Source organism: Benincasa hispida, chromosome 12, assembly GCF_009727055.1.
Source record: "Benincasa hispida cultivar B227 chromosome 12, ASM972705v1, whole genome shotgun sequence".
In the NCBI taxonomy this organism is placed as follows: Eukaryota; Viridiplantae; Streptophyta; class Magnoliopsida; order Cucurbitales; family Cucurbitaceae; genus Benincasa; species Benincasa hispida.
Genome location: NC_052360.1, coordinates 4,340,437 through 4,360,977, shown reverse-complemented (window position 1 = coordinate 4,360,977; position 20,541 = coordinate 4,340,437). Strand labels below are relative to the sequence as shown.

At 33.2% G+C, this 20,541-nt stretch overlaps 1 protein-coding gene across 1 annotated transcript; it reads left to right on the top strand.

Moving 5' to 3' along the window:
• The first annotated feature begins 13,985 nt into the window (after positions 1-13,985).
• On the top strand, positions 13,986-20,516 carry LOC120068522 (long chain acyl-CoA synthetase 4-like). Its single transcript, XM_039020321.1, has 20 exons — positions 13,986-14,124; positions 14,209-14,433; positions 15,749-15,815; positions 15,895-15,990; positions 16,072-16,128; positions 16,249-16,297; positions 16,745-16,821; positions 16,909-16,948; positions 17,023-17,117; positions 17,577-17,744; positions 17,844-17,954; positions 18,034-18,121; positions 18,337-18,403; positions 18,574-18,649; positions 18,759-18,876; positions 18,950-19,195; positions 19,293-19,432; positions 19,655-19,837; positions 19,928-20,047; positions 20,219-20,516. The coding sequence occupies exons 2-20, from the start codon at positions 14,285-14,287 to the stop codon at positions 20,264-20,266; spliced, it is 1,995 nt and encodes a 664-aa protein (XP_038876249.1). The 5' UTR covers positions 13,986-14,124; positions 14,209-14,284; the 3' UTR covers positions 20,267-20,516.
• Positions 20,517-20,541: the final 25 nt, after the last annotated feature.

Here is a 20,541-nt window from a genome sequence, read left to right as displayed (position 1 = left end):
ATAAAGAAAAGATAATTAATCATCTATCCTCAACATTTGAGGTGTCTTAGAATACTCTTTCTTAGACTTAGCTTTATATTAGAATGATACACTATCATCCTCTTGAAGTTTTGTATCGAATATTTAACAAACATTTTGCAAATGTAAGATGCTTCAAACTCTCTTAGCATTATATTCCTAATGGGTTAGGTAGTCAAATTTTTATGCTATATTAGATCATTCAAAATGAGTAACGTGTCATAAACATAAAACATAAGAAATATCTACTTGTCAACTAATGATTCTCTTGTCTATACAAGATCATTAATATTTGTTCAAATTCATAGATTACGATAACTCTTATTAAACCTTATATTCAAAGATCTCTAATTGTCTAATTCATTTCTCAAATGAACATATACAATTATGCAAACTCTTTACATATGATCTTTAAAAGTTGAACTCCTCTGTTTATCTGTGTAGATGCATTCCTTAAATTCTTTTCATAAAAGAATCTAAATATTCATATTACATATCTCATATTCAATAATGAACAATGCTCAAAAGACTTTATTATGGCAATGAGTGAGAAAATTGACCCACAGTCTAATTTTTCTCAACAGATTTCACTCTGCCATGAGTCTTACTTTGAAGATTTGTATCTTCTTATCTACACATGGACATCTCTTTTGTAGATCTATTCATATTCTATGGGTTTTACCCTATCAAGAAAGTCTACAAATCCAGACTTGAAATGAAGTACATAGACTTTATTTCAAGATCATGACTTTTTCCAAACAATGCTTAATCCCCCCAACATAACTTTGAGAATAACAAACCTTCAACTTGTCAACTAATATGACAACTTTGACTTCTATTAAGTCAATGTAAAGGTTGAGTCATCTCATAACTCTCTCGCTATAATAAAGACTTATCCTGTTTGATTAGGATTCGTTTAACATTCAAATGTGATTAAATAGTTAATAACACTTATTAACTATTTAGTAGATTTACTTGAAACCAAAATGATAACACTATTTAACCTTGGTAAAAGTATGTAGTCTTTTATTCGACATTCCTTATAAAATTAATATTCGTCATACAAATACATTATTTTATTTAGGATTGCATAAAAGACCATTTTGTTTCTCCTCAACGACAACCTACCCATAGGTAGATCTTTGAACATATATATTCCTCTTAGGTTTGTTTCAGCATGTGCATCTTAACGTACTCGTATTCTAAAATGTTGTAAACTAGTTTACTACACTTCCATAATTTGAAATTGTCTCTCAGTTTTAGATAGAATAATGTTCATAGTGCATTCTCTATTGCACGTTCTTACCAGAATCTAACAATGATGTGCAATTTATTAATGATGTGACCATGTCTAATAAAGTACTCATCATTAATGTGACTAATTCTAACAAGGTCATCTTTCTCATTCTTAAAGCACAAGTTCACCCAAGCTGTATCAAATGCTTAAAGTTAAGATATAATCTCATTTTCTGTCAACTAGGTGTAGTATTGTAATTTATGTACTTTTATGATCTAATCATAATATGTCTTGATAGACTTGCCTAATTAATTTGAGTTTTAATCTAACTTCTTTGAACTCTTCAAAGAAAAGACTTTAGTTGCATTAGATAAAGATGTTAGATTAAAACTCAAATAAATATGATATTTGTGGTATTTGTTTATGATATTTGTTTGACTTTTATATTCTCCAAACCACTTGGGTGAAAATGTGCTAGTCAAACGTGTTCTTTGGCCTTTTGCCTCATCCAATAAGGTTCATTGACTATCTTACATGAAAGGCAAGATTTTTAAACATGTAAAGTAATTTAACTCTAAGCCCCCAGACGGCGTATTTTTTTGAAACGAGGCGCCGGGAGCTCGTATGAGAGTAGTCATTTTATTAAATTGATGGTAATCAATTTTAATTGTCAAAGACAGTATTTTTTAGAAGAAAATAATTTGCCTTTCCATTATGGATTCAATAATTATGAATGTCTAAGTGTAGCTTTTTGTATATGTTAAACATTTTAACTCATATTTGAAGCTGAACATATTTTCAAACAATTTTTTAGAATACACTTTATTACATGAAACATTCATACCTTATGAATTAATTAGTAATAAAATTTCATGGTGATAAAACCACCATGTTCAACATAAGTAACAATTATGACATCTCATGTCTCTCACTATACTAATTGAGATGGGTTTACTGGTGTCCAGCATGTAGAAACCATTCTACATTATTAAGTATTTTCCAAGAATTTCAATTTAATTATACTGAAGAAAAAATTGAGAGTGAATTCTTATTTAACCATCTAGGTGTGAATCTTAATTCTCTACAAAAAATCTAGTCAATCATATTTACTTTCGTTCTTATTTTTCTTCCATATGAGGTATTTTCAAAATTCCTTAAAGTGTGACTCCCCAAGATAATTTGAAAAAAAAAATCCGCGTTTATATTCTTGGATCATAATATTTAATCTTGAGATTATTTAGATAATGATCTAAATTAAACATATATTGATTTCAACATCTCATATGTTGTTGTCTTGTATCTTCCATGCTTGACATCAATTATGTTAGTTAGGAGATAAATTTAAGCTATCTCTCCCATTGTGACTCATCAATCACATGGTTCATGAACAATTCATGAAGTGACAACAACAATTCATGAAGTGACAATAAAACTTTGAGACATTTCTCAATTAAAGACAAATTCTGAAAATTACATTGCCATTATAATAGTGTCTATGGTACTTTTCCAAGTAATATTTTTCTTCTCAACTTTTGACTTATATTGGTAATTCAAAATAAAAAACATGAGAGAAAATGACACAATATGGAAATATACAAAATATATTAGTTAACAACATGCAATCAAATATCTATTTAAATTTAACATTAATTCTATGAACTCTATAAATCATGTCTAATGCAATGATACTCCAATGATTTAGAACAAGTACCGCCGAAGGGTAGGTCAAGTGCTCCTTCATTAGATTGAGACATTCTCAACCAAACATTATGCCAGAATAACTCTTATTTCTATAACGTTTAGCTACCATTATTTGGTCAAAACACATTAACTACTATGTGATTTTGTAAATGTTATCCATCATTTTAGATCTTATAATTCTACCCCAACAAGCCCGTCGAAAGGGAGGATAATATTAGAAATAGAAAACTATAATCCTATCTATTGCTAGAGTTTACCTTGATATTGACTCATGCAAACATGAGTAGCATATTGAAATCAAGAACAATCCCATTCATCACTTGGAGAAATAAACTCTAATACTAGTGCATCTTTCAGATCAGGATTAATACAAAAAGGCTTGAAAGTAAGTTCCTTTTAGAGTTAGGGATCAAAAAACATTCTTATGTTTTCCCCATTTGATACTCTAAATCTCATCCCTTCTTTTAAAAAATCTCCACCCCAAAATAAACTTCTCCACAAATAAGATGGTTCAGAACCAATTTCAGCCTCTAATACGGAACAATCAGGAAATTATATACCTTTTAGAAACTTGGCCACCAAACTGTCCGAGAAGGTAAACAATCTCCAGATTAAGGCTTCCTAAGGCTTTCGGCAGGCACATTTTCTCCCACTTTAACTAGTGAACTTTCCGCTTAGAATCAGACGATCCCCACCAAAATCTTGAGAAAATTTTAATAATATTAGAACAAAATTGCTTTTTCAAAGTTGGCATATTAGGAGAACAAAGCATGATTGACTTTGCAAAATTAATTAGAGCACCAAGCTTTTTCATATGAATGAAGAATACACTTGAGGTTGTTACACTCCTTTTCTTCAGCCTTGAAAAATATCAAACTATCATCGGTCAAATAAAAGATGAGAGATCACTAGACAAGAATGTAAGACTAAAATTCTAGATAAAGCACCATTAGAGAGAGCAGTATGCAAAATAAAAAGCAAGCCATTAACAACAATTAGAAAAAGAGAAAAAGAAATATGATCCTCTTGACGAAGACCTCTACTTGGCTTAATACATCATTTTGGCTCCCATTTATAACAATTGAGAATTGAGAAGATGTAATACAATTGTATCCAATTAAGATGAAACCCATTCTTTGTATCATATTTTTTAGAAAAGACTATTAAATCAATCGTATGTTTTACTAAGATCAAGTTGAGAGAAGCAACGTCCTCATTAGCTTTTTTTTCCCGTAAAGTGCAAACGTTCACGATCAATCATTATATTATTAGTAATTAGTCTTTCAGGAACACGAAAGTCGATTCGGAAGGAGAACTCACAACATCAAAGATTATTTTTAACCTGTTTGCAATTGTTTTAGAGACAATCTTATAAGCTACATTACATAGACTAATAGGTCTATAATCCCTTACTGTCTTTGGATTCTCCACCTTAGAATCAAAACATTAAGAGTAATATAAGGCTGAACAGATTGCAAAACCTCATTCATTTGTTCTTGTGAAGGGTTAGAAGAAGTGAAAATTTGAGTAAAGTAGTTAATAAAAGATTTTTCAATCAAAATATCATCCTCTGTTTAGTTGCCAGTAGAAGTTAGAATGCCCACGGTTAAGGACAACATACCTCTATATATCTCCACAATGGTATGATATTGTCCACTTTGGACATAAACCCTCGTGATTTTGCTTTTGGTACCACCCAAAAAGTCTTATAGCATTGGGGATAGTTGTCATCCTTTATAAACCCATGATCATCCCTTTATTTAACTGATGTAGGACTTTGATTGCATTCCCACCTAATAATCCTCCCCTCAAACAAAGGACCACCAAATGTTCTTTCAAATAGTCATTTGATCTCCATGTTAACTCAACCATAAAGTAGTCATCCATTCCACTTACACTTGAGCACACTACCCATCTAAAGGCTCAACCACGAACGAATATTCTAAATATGACTACATCTTGTTTGACCACTAAGGAATTTTACTGGTAGGTTAGGGCTCTAATACTAGTTGTTAAGGACAACGAACCTTCACATATATCCACAATGATATGATATTGTCCACTTTGGGCATAAACATTTATGTCTTTGCTTTTGGGACTACCAAAAGGCCTCATACCATTAGATATAGTTGTCCTCCCGGTGGCTTTTTGGCCCTTAATCCCAAATTAATTAATTATTTTATTTATCAATATTTGATTGTTTTGAAGTGTCTATTGTGCAGAGCTCGGAACAATGTTTCCAATGCAATTTGAATCACCTAAATCGGACATCAAACGAAGAAGATATGACCGTAACAATCTTAATGGAAAAATCTTGAGCTGATGACGTGACAGAATTTTTCTGTCACTTGGATCAATGGAGAAGTGCCACATATTGGGATTTGATTTTTGAATTGATTTTAAAAAGAAAATGAATTTAAAAAGACAATAAATTTAATATTATCTTATGTTTGTATCTAACGACTAGTTTTGGACACATGGTGGACATTTGCTTTTTGTTTAGTTTTAAAAGAAATGATTAAAAAAGATATATTATATATATTATATATATATATTATATATATATATATAATATATATATATATATATAATATATATATTTGTGTTACGACTAGTTGGTTTTAAATTCTATACATTGATTTTTCTTTTCCAAGATCCATTGACCCAAATTAAATGTGGTTTCCAACAATTTTTCTCTTTATTTAAACTCAAATTATTCTTCAAATATTTAGAACAATTTTTATTTTTTTTCCAATCCTCCACTCATTAAACCACCATTGTTGCTCTCTCTCCAAGCTTAAATTTTCTTCTTTTCATCTTCTTCTTGAGAGTATTTTATGTTGTGAAGATTAACTCATTGAGTGCTAAATTTATAAATCTATCTTTAAGAGAGTTTTTCTCATATTGTTATTTATTTTCAAATTCATTGTAAGTTGCTCTTGATCCCTAAAAAGAGTGGTGGTAACATTTTGACTTTCAACCGTAGAATGATCAGGCTTCCGAAAAAAGAACATTGTAGTGGGTTGATCAAAACCGTGGAAAGAGTCAAGTTCGTAGTGACATACTCGAGTGGAGCTTGGAAAGTGGATGTAGGTCGGGTTGTGTCCAACCACTATAAAAATTTTTAATGTTAATTTCTCTATCCTTCTCCTACTTTAATTTTGCAATTAATGTGTTATTATAGTTTATTACATGAAATTAATTGCAATACTTATTCTTGAAGTTAATTGCTCATATTTGTATATTTTGATTGGTAGTTCTTAAATTTCTACATTTTCATCAATCTTGTTATTAGAATCAAATTGGGTGCTTTAAAGTAGTATTATTAACTTCTTGTTTATTTTGAGTTGAATTTATTTGCATGAATTTATTGTGTTTAAATTACATGTTAACAAAAAGTTTGTTAATTTATTTAAGTGGACTCACATTAATAAAAAGTTTTAATTAATTTGATTAAACTCTATTCACCTCCTAGAGGGGTTGCCATACCGACCCTAGATTCCCTTATAAACCCATGATCATCCACTTATATAACTGATGTGGGACTTTGATCGCATTCTCACCCAACATCGGTCTTACACAAACTCTTTATATAAAATCCTTCCACTCGCATATCTCTACAAAAATGATTTCGATCACATCATTTGTAACACATAATTACAAAGTGGGTCATATCCGTAGTGTCACAAAAATAAGGCACCCAACTTTATTCATATGTTATAGACCATTTAGGTTATTACTTAACCATGATTCACCTATATGTCAACCACATACATGTTTAAAATATCATTGGATCTTAGTTTATTGGATTAAGTTAATGCAATCTAAATGTCGAGTAAAATAACTCATTTTTTTATCAAATAAGTAATTCATATACATATTACAAATTCTGAGAACCACGAGATTTATGACATAAACTCTAATAATATCATTATTGTTACCGTCACAATTACCATTATTGTTACTGTTTCAGGAGAAAAATCATGAATTTGGACATCTTTATTGTTATCGTTAATGTTACTGTTTCACCCTCAGAAATAATGGTAACAGTAATGGTAATAATAAATTTGACAAAATTCATAATTTCGAGTAAACGTGATCAAAAGCAATCTAACTACATTTGCTATTCAGGCTCATTGCTGATAAAATAACATCTTTACTATTGCATTATGTGAGTCCTTTTTAGTCCTTTAAGTTGTATTAGTTGGTTATAGGATAACTAATATTGGGTCACCACGTGTCCTCCCTTTTTCTCTTGATATTCTCTTGTCTTCTTCTCCTTTTAATGCACAATATTTTCCCTTTTCAGTAAATACAAAATATTCATATTCTCTACATCTTTTATGGTATCAGAGCCACGACTCTACTATATTGTCATCCAATGATGTCAGGTGAAGGTTCTTCTTCATCTTCTCTTCCAAAGTTCAGCGACTCTCTTTCGAATACCAATCCTCCCATCTCTCTGAATCCTCCTCTTCCAACCCCTGTCTTCGAACCTCGACCACAGAATAGCTTCCAACGTAGACCCAAATTTTCCAGCCTCAATTCCCAAGTTCTCAGAGGTTTCCGAAACCTCAGTTCCAATCGAAGTATCCTCGTACTCAACCCTATGTACCAACCTAAAAATACCCTCCTTATCTTCCTCCTCAGTATCCTCAATTCCTCCTTCGTTCCCCCTACGCTACCTTTCCCCCAATGTTTCCCACCCTACCACAACCTCTCATTGTTAAACTGACTAACACCAACTATCTCCTCTGGAAAACCCAACTCATGAATGCTGTTATAGTCAATGGCCTTGAAGGTTTCCTTAATGGTAGTGTGTGTGCCTTGTCCTCCTCAATTTTGTGATGTTCATCAAACTTAGGTCAGTGATGATTTTACTTACTAGCATCATTTGGATCAGGTATTAATATGTTGGATGTATTCTTCTCTATCTGAAGGCAAAATGGGTGAGATGGTTTCTCTTCAAACTATTCATGCAATCTGGGAATCTCTATGTCGTGTGTATGATTCTAAAACCACTGCTAGAATAATGGTTCTAAAAACCAAGCTCCATAAAATTCGAAAAGATAGTCAATCTATTAACCAATATTTGTCTCAAATTAAAGAAATCATAGATTTGCTGCTACAGGGGAACCTATTTCATATAGGGATCACTTGGGTCATATTTGGGAAGGATTGGGTGTTGAATACAATGCTTTTGTTACTTCATTCAAAACAGAGCTAACACCCCTACCCTTGAAGATGTAAGAAGTTTACTGTTAGCCTATGAGGCACGATTGGAAAAGAAAACCTCTGTTGAATAGTTGAACTTGGCTTAGGCTCATTTTACTAGTCTTTCTACTTAGCAAGTTAACAAAAAGTGCACCTCCCCCCCCACACCTCACTCCAACTTTCCTCAGTTTAGGCCCTTTTCCTCCTCTCCTTCTCCAAACTCTTCTCCTAGTGTTTTGGGTAAACCTCAATCATTTCTCCTCGCTAGGCCCCCTAAGCCTACAAACCAGAAAATTCAATGTCAACTCTGTAACAAACTTGGGCATTTGGCCCTTGTTTGCTATCAACTTCCTAGTTTTGCCTCTCGGAAGCCTTCTTCTCAAGCTCATCTCAGCATGGCTACTCCTCAGTCGTCCTTTCCTCCTACCTCTGATCCTTCCTTTGTCGTTACAACCGATCTTAGCATCCTGATGAATCCTGGTTTATGGATTCTTGAGCCACACACCACATGACCCCAGATTCCTCTATGCTTAGCAACACTCTTCCTTATTATGGTGGTGAACAAGTCATGGTTGGCAATGGTAAGCAACTTCCCATTCTCCATACTAGAACTACACAAATTTATTCATATGTTAAACCTGTTCTATTATAGCATATTTTACACACTCTAATTATTTCAAATAAATTGATCAGAATTGCTAAACTATGTCATGATAATCAAGCGTTTGTTGAGTTTTATGCTTCTTTCTTTCTTGTGAAGGATCTTCAAACCAAGATAGTTCTTCTTCAGGGCACTCTTGAAGATGAACTATACAAATTGTCTCCCCAACCTTTTTCTTACTCAAGCTCTTCCTCCCCTTCTGCAACAACTTTTGCATCTTGTCTTCATTCCTGCTCTTCCTTATGGCTTCTACGCTTGGGCCATCTTGCTAGCCCAGTTTTAAAACATGTTTTTGCATTTATGTAATCTTTCAATTCCTACTGTTAACACTATTGATTTTTGCAATTCGTGTCAAATGGCTAAAAGCCATCGTTTACCTTTTCCACTATCTACTACAAAAACTTGTGCACCATTTCAATTAGTACACTCAGATGTCTGAGGTTCTTCCCCTCAACTTTCAATCAATGAAGCTCATTAATTTCTCCTATTAGTTGATGATTTTACTCGCTACTCTTGGCTCTATTTACTTAAAACTAAGGATGAAACAATTTCTTGCTTCTATCACTTCAGAACTTTGTGGAAACACAATTTAATACTCATATTAAAAGTCTTCAAACTGATTGGCGTGGTGAGTTTTGAAGTCTTACTCCCTTACTCTCCTCCCTTGGGATTATCCATCGAGTCTTATGTCCATATACCCCTAAAAAAATGGTCGCGCTGAAAGAAAGAATCAACATGTAGTTGAGATGGGGCTTGCATTACTTGCTCACTCCCACTTACCCACTTTTTTTTTGGAGCTTCGCTTTCCAAATGGTCATTTATCTCATCAATCGCTTGCCTACTCATGTTTTGGGCTACAAATCTCCTTACCTCATGTTTTATGGATATCTTCCTGATTATCAAATGTTAAAAAGTATTCGGGTGTGCCTGTTTTCCATTTCTTAGACCATATAATTCATATAAGCTTGTGTTTCGTTCTCGTGAATGTATTTTTATTGGTTTTAGTGAGAATTACAAAGGATACTTGTATCTTGATCCTTTTTCTGGTTGCATCTATGTTTCCCGTCATGTTATTTTTTTTAATGAAGATGTCTTTCCTTCCCAACAATCCCCTTGGCTTTTTCTAAAACTACCAAATTTCATTCTGACCACACTCATTGGCCTATAGCTTCATATGGCTCTCGACCCTCTCATCTTTTCCCCCTTACTCTATCTCCATCACTTTTTAAGCCTGATAATTCACGTGCTCCATCTACACCATCTACATCTCTATTGGCCTCCCCTACTCTCACTAATCTCGCATCTATCTCTCCACTAGCACCCCCTGGTTTCTCCTATTCTACTCTTCGTTTATCTTTGTCAACTGAGGCTCCTATTCACCAACATCACATTGAAGCTCCTAGTCCATCACTTGTAACTCCCCTAGATCCTTGCCCTATTTCTTCTTTATGTCCTTCAACCTTTATCCCCTTTACTTCCTCTTCCCCAGAATCCTCATTGCCTACTCCTTTTTCCTTGCTTCATCAGCAGCATGTTCTTCTCTTCCTATTCCAACCTCTTCACCCCATCCTTAGTTCTTATCTTCCATGCCTCTGTTTGCATCCATTCCCCTTTTAGGCAATACCCATCCTATGATAACTAGGTCTAAGGCTAGCATTTTTAAACCAAAGCTTTGGTTGTCTTAAGCCCCCCCCCCCCCCCCCCCCCCCCCCCCCCCTTCTCCTTCTTCTACCCCTAGTGAACCTCCAAATTTTAAGACTATTGTTAAATTTGCTGAGTGGAAACAAGCTATGCAAAATAAATTTGAAGCCTTAACTAAAAACCAAACTTAGAGCCTTGTTCCTCCTTCATATGATTATAAAGTCATTGGATGTAAATGGGTTTATAAACTAAAATTAAAACCAAATGGAGTCATTGAACGATACAAGGCTCAGTTGATTGCTTGAGATTTTGATCAAGCATATGGAATTGACTGTTTTGAGATGTTTAGCCCGGTAGTTAAACCAGTTACCATTCGCATTGTACTAGCCTTAGCTGTCCATTTTAGGTGGCCTATAAGACAATTAGATGTTCATAATGCCTTCTTAAATGGTGATTACATGAGGATGTCTATATGGCTCAACCACCCAACTTCATTGATCAGGATAAACCATCCTATATGTGTAAATTTTGTAAGGCATTGTATGGCTTGAAGCAAAATCTGTGAGCTTGGTTCCTTAAACTTAGTACATGGCTACTAAATTGGGGGTTTTCTGCAACTAAGTCTAATGTCTCTTTATTTGTCTATCGCTCTGCCTCAGTCTTTGGTCTCATTTTGATTTACGTGGGTGATATAATTGTAACTGGAAGTGATGTTGTTTTCATACAGAAATTTATTTATGATTTGAATACTAACTTCTCCTTAAAGGATCTTAGAGATTTATCTTTTTTTAATCAAAGTCTATCGCAAAGGTGATTCTCTTCATTTGTCTCAAGCCAAATATATAGCAGATTTACTTCAGCGTGCTGAACTCATCAATTGCAAGCACATTGTTACCCCAATGGCTACGGGCTCACCTCTGTCTGCTCATGATGGTGATCTGCTTCCTGACCCATCTATGTATCGTAGCATTGTGGGAGCATTGCAATATTATACTCTTACTCGTCCATATTTAAGCTTTGTTGTTAATAAAGTGTGTTAGTTCCTTCATGCCCCGACTACTACTTATTGGCAGGCTATTAAACGCATTTTGCATTATCTTAAGGCAACCAATTCTCTTGGGATTTCATTCTCACTCTCTGTTGACTTGTCCTTGATATGTTAGACAAATGCTAATTGGGAAAATTGTTCGAATGATCATCGTAGTACAAACGGCTACTATGTGTTCCTTGGAGGCAACTTGATCTCTTGGTCTTCCTCGAAACAAAAGGTATACTCCTATTCCAGTGCCGAATCTGAGTACCGAAGGATGTCGAATGCTGCTAGTGAATTATTCTGTGTTCAATCATTGCTGATAGAATTAGGCTTTTCTCCTTCTTCTACTCCTTTGTTACTTTGTGATAATGTTAATGCCACTTTTTTGGTAGCAAATCCTGTTCTCCATTCTCGAACTAAGCACATTGAGATTGACTAACATTTTATTACAGAACTTGTTGCTCGCCGACAGCTTATCATTCATTTTGTTCCCTCTGATGACTAGCTAGCTGATATGTTTACAAAACCATTTCCTTCTCAACACTTCTGCAATCCCAGGAACAAGCTTTTCGTCATTCACCCTCCAATTCAACTTATAGGGGATGATAAAATAGCATCTTTACTATTGCATTATGTAAGTCTTTTTTAGTCTTTTTAGTTGTATTAGTGGTTATAAGATAACCAATATTGGGTTGCCACATATCCTCCCTTTTTCTCTTTATATTCTCGTGCCTTCTTCTCCTTTCAATGCACAGTATTTTCCCTTATCATTAACATACAAAAATATTCATATTCTTTACATCTTTTAATTACAATTGATCCATCAATTGATTCCATTACGATTACACCAAATTTTTCATTGTTGTTTTGGTAAACGTGATCTAAGTTCGAATGTCTATGTATTAAGTAATAGGTCATTAGCTATTTGATATTTTGTTGACCTATAAGACACGAAATTGAAAGTAATTTTGTTTTAAACTAAGTGTATGTTTGGGAGCGATTTTGAAACTATCAAAATCATTTTTGTCATATCCAAAACACATTTTTAATCCCTCGTAATTAATTTGATATTTAATTTTATACTTTTAAATGCAATACTCATATCATCAAAATTGAGTTTGAATGATTTAAAAAAAGTGATTATGAAAATGACAAAAAGTAATTTTTAAGAATCACTCCATGACATGTCCTAACTCCTAAATAAAAATTCTAGATTCTCTAAAGCGAACACTTTGAGTGGTATATATTATTTTATAGGTATAGAAGATATTAAAACTATGGGTACAATAATTTTGGTATTTGAATATGCAAGATAAATAAAGTTTTTTTAAATACAAGACAAAGTTTATTTATTTTAAGAAAACAAACTTTATTTATAGTTTATGATGTGATTCAAATATATGGGAACCAATCCGAATTCTAAAATAGGTAGAAAAGTTTTCAAAATATGATTTGAATGATTCCTTTTTATTTGGTATTTGATTTAAAACTAAAATATCTCATGAAACATAGTCCCACCTTTAAGAAGGTCAGAAAATTCCATGTTTGGGAGAACTTTTTAATCACCACAATTACTATCAATCTTCTTTAAAGATGTATCATGTATGTATATACATTCTTAACAAAAATATAACAACTTTTAAATCCTTTATAAAAAATAATAACAATTTCTAAATCATAAACATATAATTAAAATCTATTTACACGGTCACCATTCTGATAGATTAAATAAAATTTTAGATTCATCCATTGTACTACTAATTTAACAATCTTGATATATAAGAAAGTAGTCCTTTTCAATTATTTTAAAATTTTAAAATAGTTCATAATTTACATTGTATTACGGAGCTTTAAAATTTTCTCTAGTGTATAAAATAAATATATCTTTTTAAAATGTTGGACTAATTAGTTCACATTCTCATCCTTGTTTTTTTAATAGGACGTTGCTCAATTTATAAATCACATCTTCTTACTATGATGACCAAGTTTATATATTCACCGAACATTATTTTTCTCTCTCTTTACATCCCATTATCAAACTAAGTAATACCACTAATCACATCAAGTGTAAGAAAAACAAAAGATTTTGACTTGGAGCTACATTTGAATAATTATAGAGAATTTTATTTAAATAGAAAATATGAATTGACTTGTTGGTCGATTTGAATAACTACAAACTAATAAGTTAATAACCCTAATTAACATAATCTACTTTATAATCTAAACAATCAAATAAAACACATAAACAAAGTAAACTATGACCTTTTCTTATGCCTTAAAAAAAAAAAAAAAAAAAAAAAACTATGACCTTTCTAAAATATAATCATATAAAAATAGTCCTTTTCTTTTTTGAAAAAAGAACATCGGGGTACAACAGTACGTCGTAAAAACAAATCGTACGGTCAAGAAAAGTCCCAATTTTCAGGAAGCAATATCCAACTCGATCATTTCAACCACCCTCGTCCCCAAATTGAGGAATTTTTCAAAAAAAAAAAGCAAAAATTTGTCATTTTGAAAAGTCAAGATCCTTCCTTCATGAAATCAAAGCAACCCCATTTAAAAATATCCACAAGAAAAATGAAGTTAGAGCCAGCCTTGCCCTTGCATTTGAAAATCAAAGTAAACGGTCTTATCTTCAAGCTCTCGAATTTAATATTTTTCAGTCTAATTATAATATTAACTTCTTACCCACGTTGTCTCAAGATTTGAAATCTTCGATTTCAATCCTAAATAAAGTTCTCAAATTTTGGGAACCTGTTGAAATTTCGGAAGAAGAAAAATGCAGAGGAAGTACTTGGTTCAGGTGGAGGAGGCTAAGGAAGCCGCCGCTGACAGGCCGTCGGTCGGGCCGGTTTACCGGAGTATTTTTGCTAAGGATGGGTTTCCGCCGCCGGTTCAAGGCTTGGAAACCTGCTGGGATATATTTCGGTATGATTATTTTTAATGGATTTGTTACTCTGTTTGATGGATGAGAAAGCCCAAGAAGAAAATTCTGAACTTCATGTAGTTTTTGGAATGTAAACTCTGTTTTCTTTGTGTTTTGTTGAATCTTTGTGGATCCCCAGTAGGAGAAAGGGATGATTTTAGATCTGGTTTTGTTAAAGAAGTTCTGAACTTAGATGTTTTTGTGGTTAGAGTGTGTGTAGAACTGTGGTGTCACTTGGTTGAACTACAAGTTTCGCTTAGGTTTGTGTTTATTTCATATTTGAACTTTGAGAAGTGTTTGTAGTTTATTAAACTTTCAATTTTATGTCAAGTAAGTTCTTGAACTTAATAGTATTTCTATAGTCTATGAGCTTTTAATTTCGTGTCCAATAGAATCCAGACCTATTTAAAAAGGTTTTGAAATAGCTGATGTATTAGATACAAATTTGAATTTTATGTATAAGGAGATCTTAAATTTGGGATTTTGTATCTAATAGATCCGTGAATTTTCAAAAACATTGGATAGGTCGAGGACATGCAAATTTGAAATTTCGAGGACCTATTGACACAAAGTTGAAAGTTTAAGAACCTATTACACTATTTTTTTTTTTCTTTTAAAGTTTAGAGACCTAAAGGACCTGTTAGAAACTTTTTAAAGTTTGGAAACTAAGTAGATACAAATTTGAAAATTCAAGGATTAAACTTGTAATTCGGACCTTGAATATTCTATTGAATGTCTTGATGCCAATTGTTGTAATAGGGGGTATGTGTAAAATTGACTTGAACGCTTGGAGTTTTTTTCAAAAAGAACCAATTTGGCTTAAGTTAGAGAGAAATCCATGGTCTTTGGTTTAAGTTAGAGGGAAATTCATAGTCTTTTAAGACTTTTAAAAGAGCATGTGAGTCATGAATTTGATTTATGTCAACTGATAAGAATTCCAAGTTGTTATGTGAATTTACTTATCTCAAACTATGAGTTTGTGAATGTATCTAGACTTACATGAAGCTAACCTTTCAACCAAGTACAAGTTATACAATTTCATTCAGTTGTATAATTCAAATATTCATTCCAGACAGTTAAGTTTTGTAGCCTTGTAAACTAAACTTTAATAAAATCGTGAGCAAAACATTATCACCTCATGGCTTTAATAAGTTTGGAGCAAGGAACTTTATGTTTGGTCTATGAATTTGTGCTTTGTAAAAAGGAAGGTTTGAGGAGCTATAACAAAATATAAGCTTGACTTTACAACTCTAGACTATCAACCACCTTGTAAATCAAACACTTTATAAACACTTGTGACCATCATGCTTGATGCAGAATGTCTGTGGAGAAAAATCCCGGAAACCGGATGCTTGGGCGTCGGAAAATTGTTGAAGGAGATCCAGTAAGTTACTGATAATTAAGTTGCTTTGGCCTTGAACTGAAGACGGTAAAATGTTATGGTGGATTCTGTGCATCTGCAGGCTAAAGCTGGTGGATATGAGTGGCTAACTTACAAAGAAGTCTACGAATTGGTGTTGAAAATTGGAAACGCAGTCCGCAGTCTGGGTTATGGACCAGTAAGTTTTTGGAGATTTTTGTGTTAGTAAAATGCTATGCAAATTTAGGAACTAACATTTGTAGTTGTGCTGAGTTTGCAGGGAGAAAAATGTGGAATTTATGGTGCTAATTGTCCTGAGTGGATCATTAGCATGGAGGTAATTAGTTCATTATATCCTTCTTCATTGTCAATTATACAAATCAATGTTTTTCATTTGTAAGCAGACTCTAGTAATGTAAAATTCTATTTGGTGACCTTTTTGTTTCTTCTTTTACAGGCTTGCAATGCTCATGGGCTTTATTGTGTTCCTTTATATGATACTTTAGGTAAATGACATGGTTGAAAAGTAATTATGTGTTGAACTTTGAGAAGTATTTTAGTCCTTGACCCTTGCATTGAAAAAGTAAATATTTTGGTCCTGCTGTTTCTAATGAAGTATTCACATCACTTGTTCAGTTCTGTATTGTTAAGTCTTTGAAGCCACATGGTTAGGTGCTAATTTTCATACGAATTTGGGCTCTTGTTAAATGATTCGTAGAAGACTAATAAGGACTAAGAACAGTTTTCTAATGCAAAGTTTAGCGACGAAAATAAAATGTTCTGAAGTTTAGAGATCAAAGTGGAATATGTAGGAAAGTCTAGGGATTAAAATAGGTTCTGGACCTATAAAGGACAAATGACCTTCTCAGCCATGTCTCTCAAGTTTTCCCTAATCTGTTTCCAATACCATATGAAAGCTATTTCGGCTTCAAGCTTTTTGTAATATGTTTCAGGTGCTGGTGCCATAGAATTCATTATATGCCATGCAGAGATTTCCATTACTTTTGTAGAAGAGAAGAAGATCTCTGAGGTTCATCGCTATCTTTTTTGCAACTAAATAAGAACCATATAGTTTTAAGTAAAATTTCTTATATTAACTTTTGATTCTCTTATTCAGCTGTTGAAAACACTCCCCAACACAGCAAAGTTTCTTAAAAGTAAGTTCTTACTCTTTTTTCATACACCAATAAAAATTGCCTGTATCTAACGAGATTTTAATTTTGCCATGTAGCCATTGTGAGCTTTGGTAAAGTTTCAGATAATCACAAGGAAGAGGTTAACAAGTTTGGTTTGGAAATGTATTCTTGGGAAGAGTTTTTGCAAAAGGTAAGTTATACGAGAGTATATACAAGATACTTACCTCACAATTTTGGTGAAGTCTATGGCTACGAAGGCCTAGACTTGTGTATCTTGTTTTTGGATTTTGATTAAAAGATAGAAGTTTATCTAGGTTTGTGTTTGACTTGTGAGTGTAATTTGTAAAATTAACCATCTTGTCCTAAATAGGTTTTAGGAGTCTAGATTTGTTTAGCAAATCTGTAACATAGGATCTGTGAGCCTACCTACTAAAATTAGGCTCAGTTTCGCAACTCCAAACTATTCAATCAATCTCGTGAAACAAATGCTGTGTGATTTCTCTAACTCCAAAGTATGGATGTATTAAAATCACACAAAATTGGGTGACATTTTGGATCATTTAAGACAAAAAAAATTTACAGTCGTGAACAAAATTGAATATCATACCTCTTTCGCCTCTCATAATGTTGTTTTTACCACTGGAAACAGGGAGATAGCCAACAATATGATCTTCCAGTGAAAGAGAAAAGTGATATTTGCACCATCATGTACACCAGTGGGACAACTGGTGATCCCAAGGGAGTATTGTTATCCAATAATGCCATCATAGCACTTATTGCTGGTGTCAAACATTTGCTTACAACTGTGAAGGAAGAGGTGATCTCAGTTCTTCCCATTTCCCTCTACAAATGAATAACTTAATTATCAAGCTTGTTGATTCATGAGATGCATATTTGTTGGTGTTTCTTGTTACAGGTTCAAGAAAATGATGTTTACATATCATATCTTCCGCTTGCACACATCTTCGACCGGGTGATTGAGGAGGTGTTCATTTTGAATGGTGCCTCCATTGGATTCTGGCGTGGGGTGAGAAATCGTATTTTGGTATTTCCCTTTTTAAGGCAAAGAAATTGATGAACTCATATTATGTCCATGAATTTTGTAGGACGTGAAATTGTTAGTTGAAGACATTGGAGAGTTGAAACCAACTATTTTCTGTGCAGTTCCTCGTGTGCTCGAAAGAATTTATGGTGGTGAGCATATGATACGTTGTTTCGGGTTAGATATTAATAGCATATACATTTAGATTCGAGCTGATAGTTGAGCCAACATGTAAATAATATTTAACTTATATGAATCAATCAGTTTAAGCTTTTGAATGATTTGTTGGTCAAACCCGGTTTAAGATTAAACTTTTAATTATTAGAATGGTGGATAACATCGAAAAGTTTTTAATGGCATTGTTTAGGTTTGAACCAGAAAATATCGTCGGGAGGCCTCTTAAAAAAGTCGTTGTTTAACTTTGCATACTCATAGTAAGTAAATTTTCCCTCTAAAAATATGATACTTTCTATCAACATTGTGCTGTTTTTCTCAATTCACATATATTTTTGAATGATCTGGACGAAGTTCAGATTCGAGTTTCTGTTGTTTTAAATTCTTCTGTGTTCTATCTCTTTATATTTTTCTTTTTACATTTATGCAGTAAATATAAGCAAATGCAGAAGGGGAAAAAGCATGAAGAGGCAGCCCCACTTTTTGATAAAGTTGTCTTTGACAAGGTAAGAGAGAGAAAAGACAAACTTATACAATTATTAGACTACACTTCAATCAAAATCATCTTGAATTTTTTTTGAAAACTCATTCATCTTCTTGGAGGAATATTTTTAGGTGAAGAAGGGATTAGGAGGAAATGTGCGAATCATTTTATCTGGAGGAGCCCCTCTCGCAGCACATATCGAGACTTTCTTTCGAGTCGTATCATGTGCTCATGTTCTACAAGGATATGGTATATCATCCTTGTACCTCCATTTCCACAAAATAAAGCAAGTAGAGGCTAAATATCATACATTTCTTTGCAGGTTTGACAGAAACTTGTGGTGGAACTTTTGTCACATTACCAAATGAACTGCCAATGTTGGGAACAGTAGGCCCTCCAGTGCCTAATGTGGATATCTGTCTTGAATCAGTACCTGAGATGGGGTATGATTCACTTGCTAACACGCCTCGGGGTGAAGTATGCATCAAGGGAGATACGTTGTTTTCAGGGTACTACAAACGTGACGATCTTACCGCAGAGGTGTTAGTTGATGGATGGTTTCATACAGGTACTCCCTAGTTTTTTGAAATTTTGGTCTCTTGAAGATCAAAACCATGTTGATATTGCTCAAAGGTTTGGTTATTTCGTTCTTTGAATCATATTAGGGGATGTTGGCGAATGGCAACCGGATGGAAGCTTGAAAATTATTGACCGTAAGAAGAATATCTTCAAACTTTCCCAAGGTGAATATGTTGCAGTGGAAAATCTAGAGCTGATTTATGGCCTCGTTTCCGACATTGAAATGGTATGAATTCTAGTTCCTATTATTATTCATGATGAGAATTTATATTCTACAATGGCAAAAGAATCTCAAAAAGTCCAAAATCGTCATCAGATACGAAGTACAAACGTCGCTTCACTAAAAATTAACTTAGTGACATTCTCCTAAAGAACAATTTGCCAAATATATAGAGATATATTGTAGTGGTTCTTTGTATTGATAATGTTTGATTGAGGATTTTTTCAGATATGGATATATGGAAATAGCTTCGAGTCCTTCCTTGTTGCTGTTGTTAACCCTAAAAAGCAAGCACTTGAGCAATGGGCAGAAGAAAATGGAATAAAAGGGGACTTTGATGCTCTCTGTGAAGACAAAAGGGCAAAAGACTATATACTTGGACAATTATCAAAGATTGCCAAAGAAAAAAAGGTTCATTTTTCTTTCTTCTCATGATGATGATTATTAAGATGAACTTGTTGAAAGTAGCATGAACAGAAGTTGTGTTGTTTGCTTTTGCAGTTAAAAGGTTACGAAAATATTAGAGCGGTTCATCTCGATCCCCTTCCATTCGACATAGAGCGTGACCTTATGACTCCATCTTTTAAGAAGAAGAGACCTCAATTGCTGAAATACTATCAGGTTCTTCTCTACATCAATTGATACTATTAATGCTATGTTATACTTTCTTTAATCATTAAGAGCTGAAAGATTTGGTTAGCTCTAATCAACCTATAGAGATGATAATGAAACTTTGAAACGAAATTAAAACGAAAGATATAATATAGTCTAATGATCGAATTTTGTTGACAGAAAGAGATCGATGAAATGTACAAGAGTGGGAACAAGCCTGTTGCTTAAGGAAGAAAAATATTGAAGATGACAAGGATTGTAAAGGTTCATATTTATAGGGAAGTTCAGCTCTTCCCACTTATTTTTTCTGGTTTTCTTAGAATTAAACCAGACCATCATAATTTCTTCTTAAGGCCATTATTCATTTTTCTGTATCACAAGGGTCAGCTCTTTCTTTACTTTTGTTTTAATTGAATTGAATGTTATAAAAGAAATATATCAAAATTTATCCTTAAGCTTGGCAATTTTATTAAATTGAAACCTGAACTTGTTTTAGCAATTTT

What these genes read in the sequence shown, in the direction of transcription:
- LOC120068522 (XM_039020321.1), top strand. Translation starts at nt 14,285, where the DNA reads ATGCAGAGGAAGTACTTGGTTCAGGTGGAGGAGGCTAAGGAAGCCGCC. An exon ending in ACCTGCTGGGATATATTTCG is followed by an intron (nt 14,434 to 15,748) that starts GTATGATTATTT and finishes TGCTTGATGCAG; the next exon opens with AATGTCTGTGGAGAAAAATC. An exon ending in AGATTGCCAAAGAAAAAAAG is followed by an intron (nt 19,838 to 19,927) that starts GTTCATTTTTCT and finishes TTGCTTTTGCAG; the next exon opens with TTAAAAGGTTACGAAAATAT.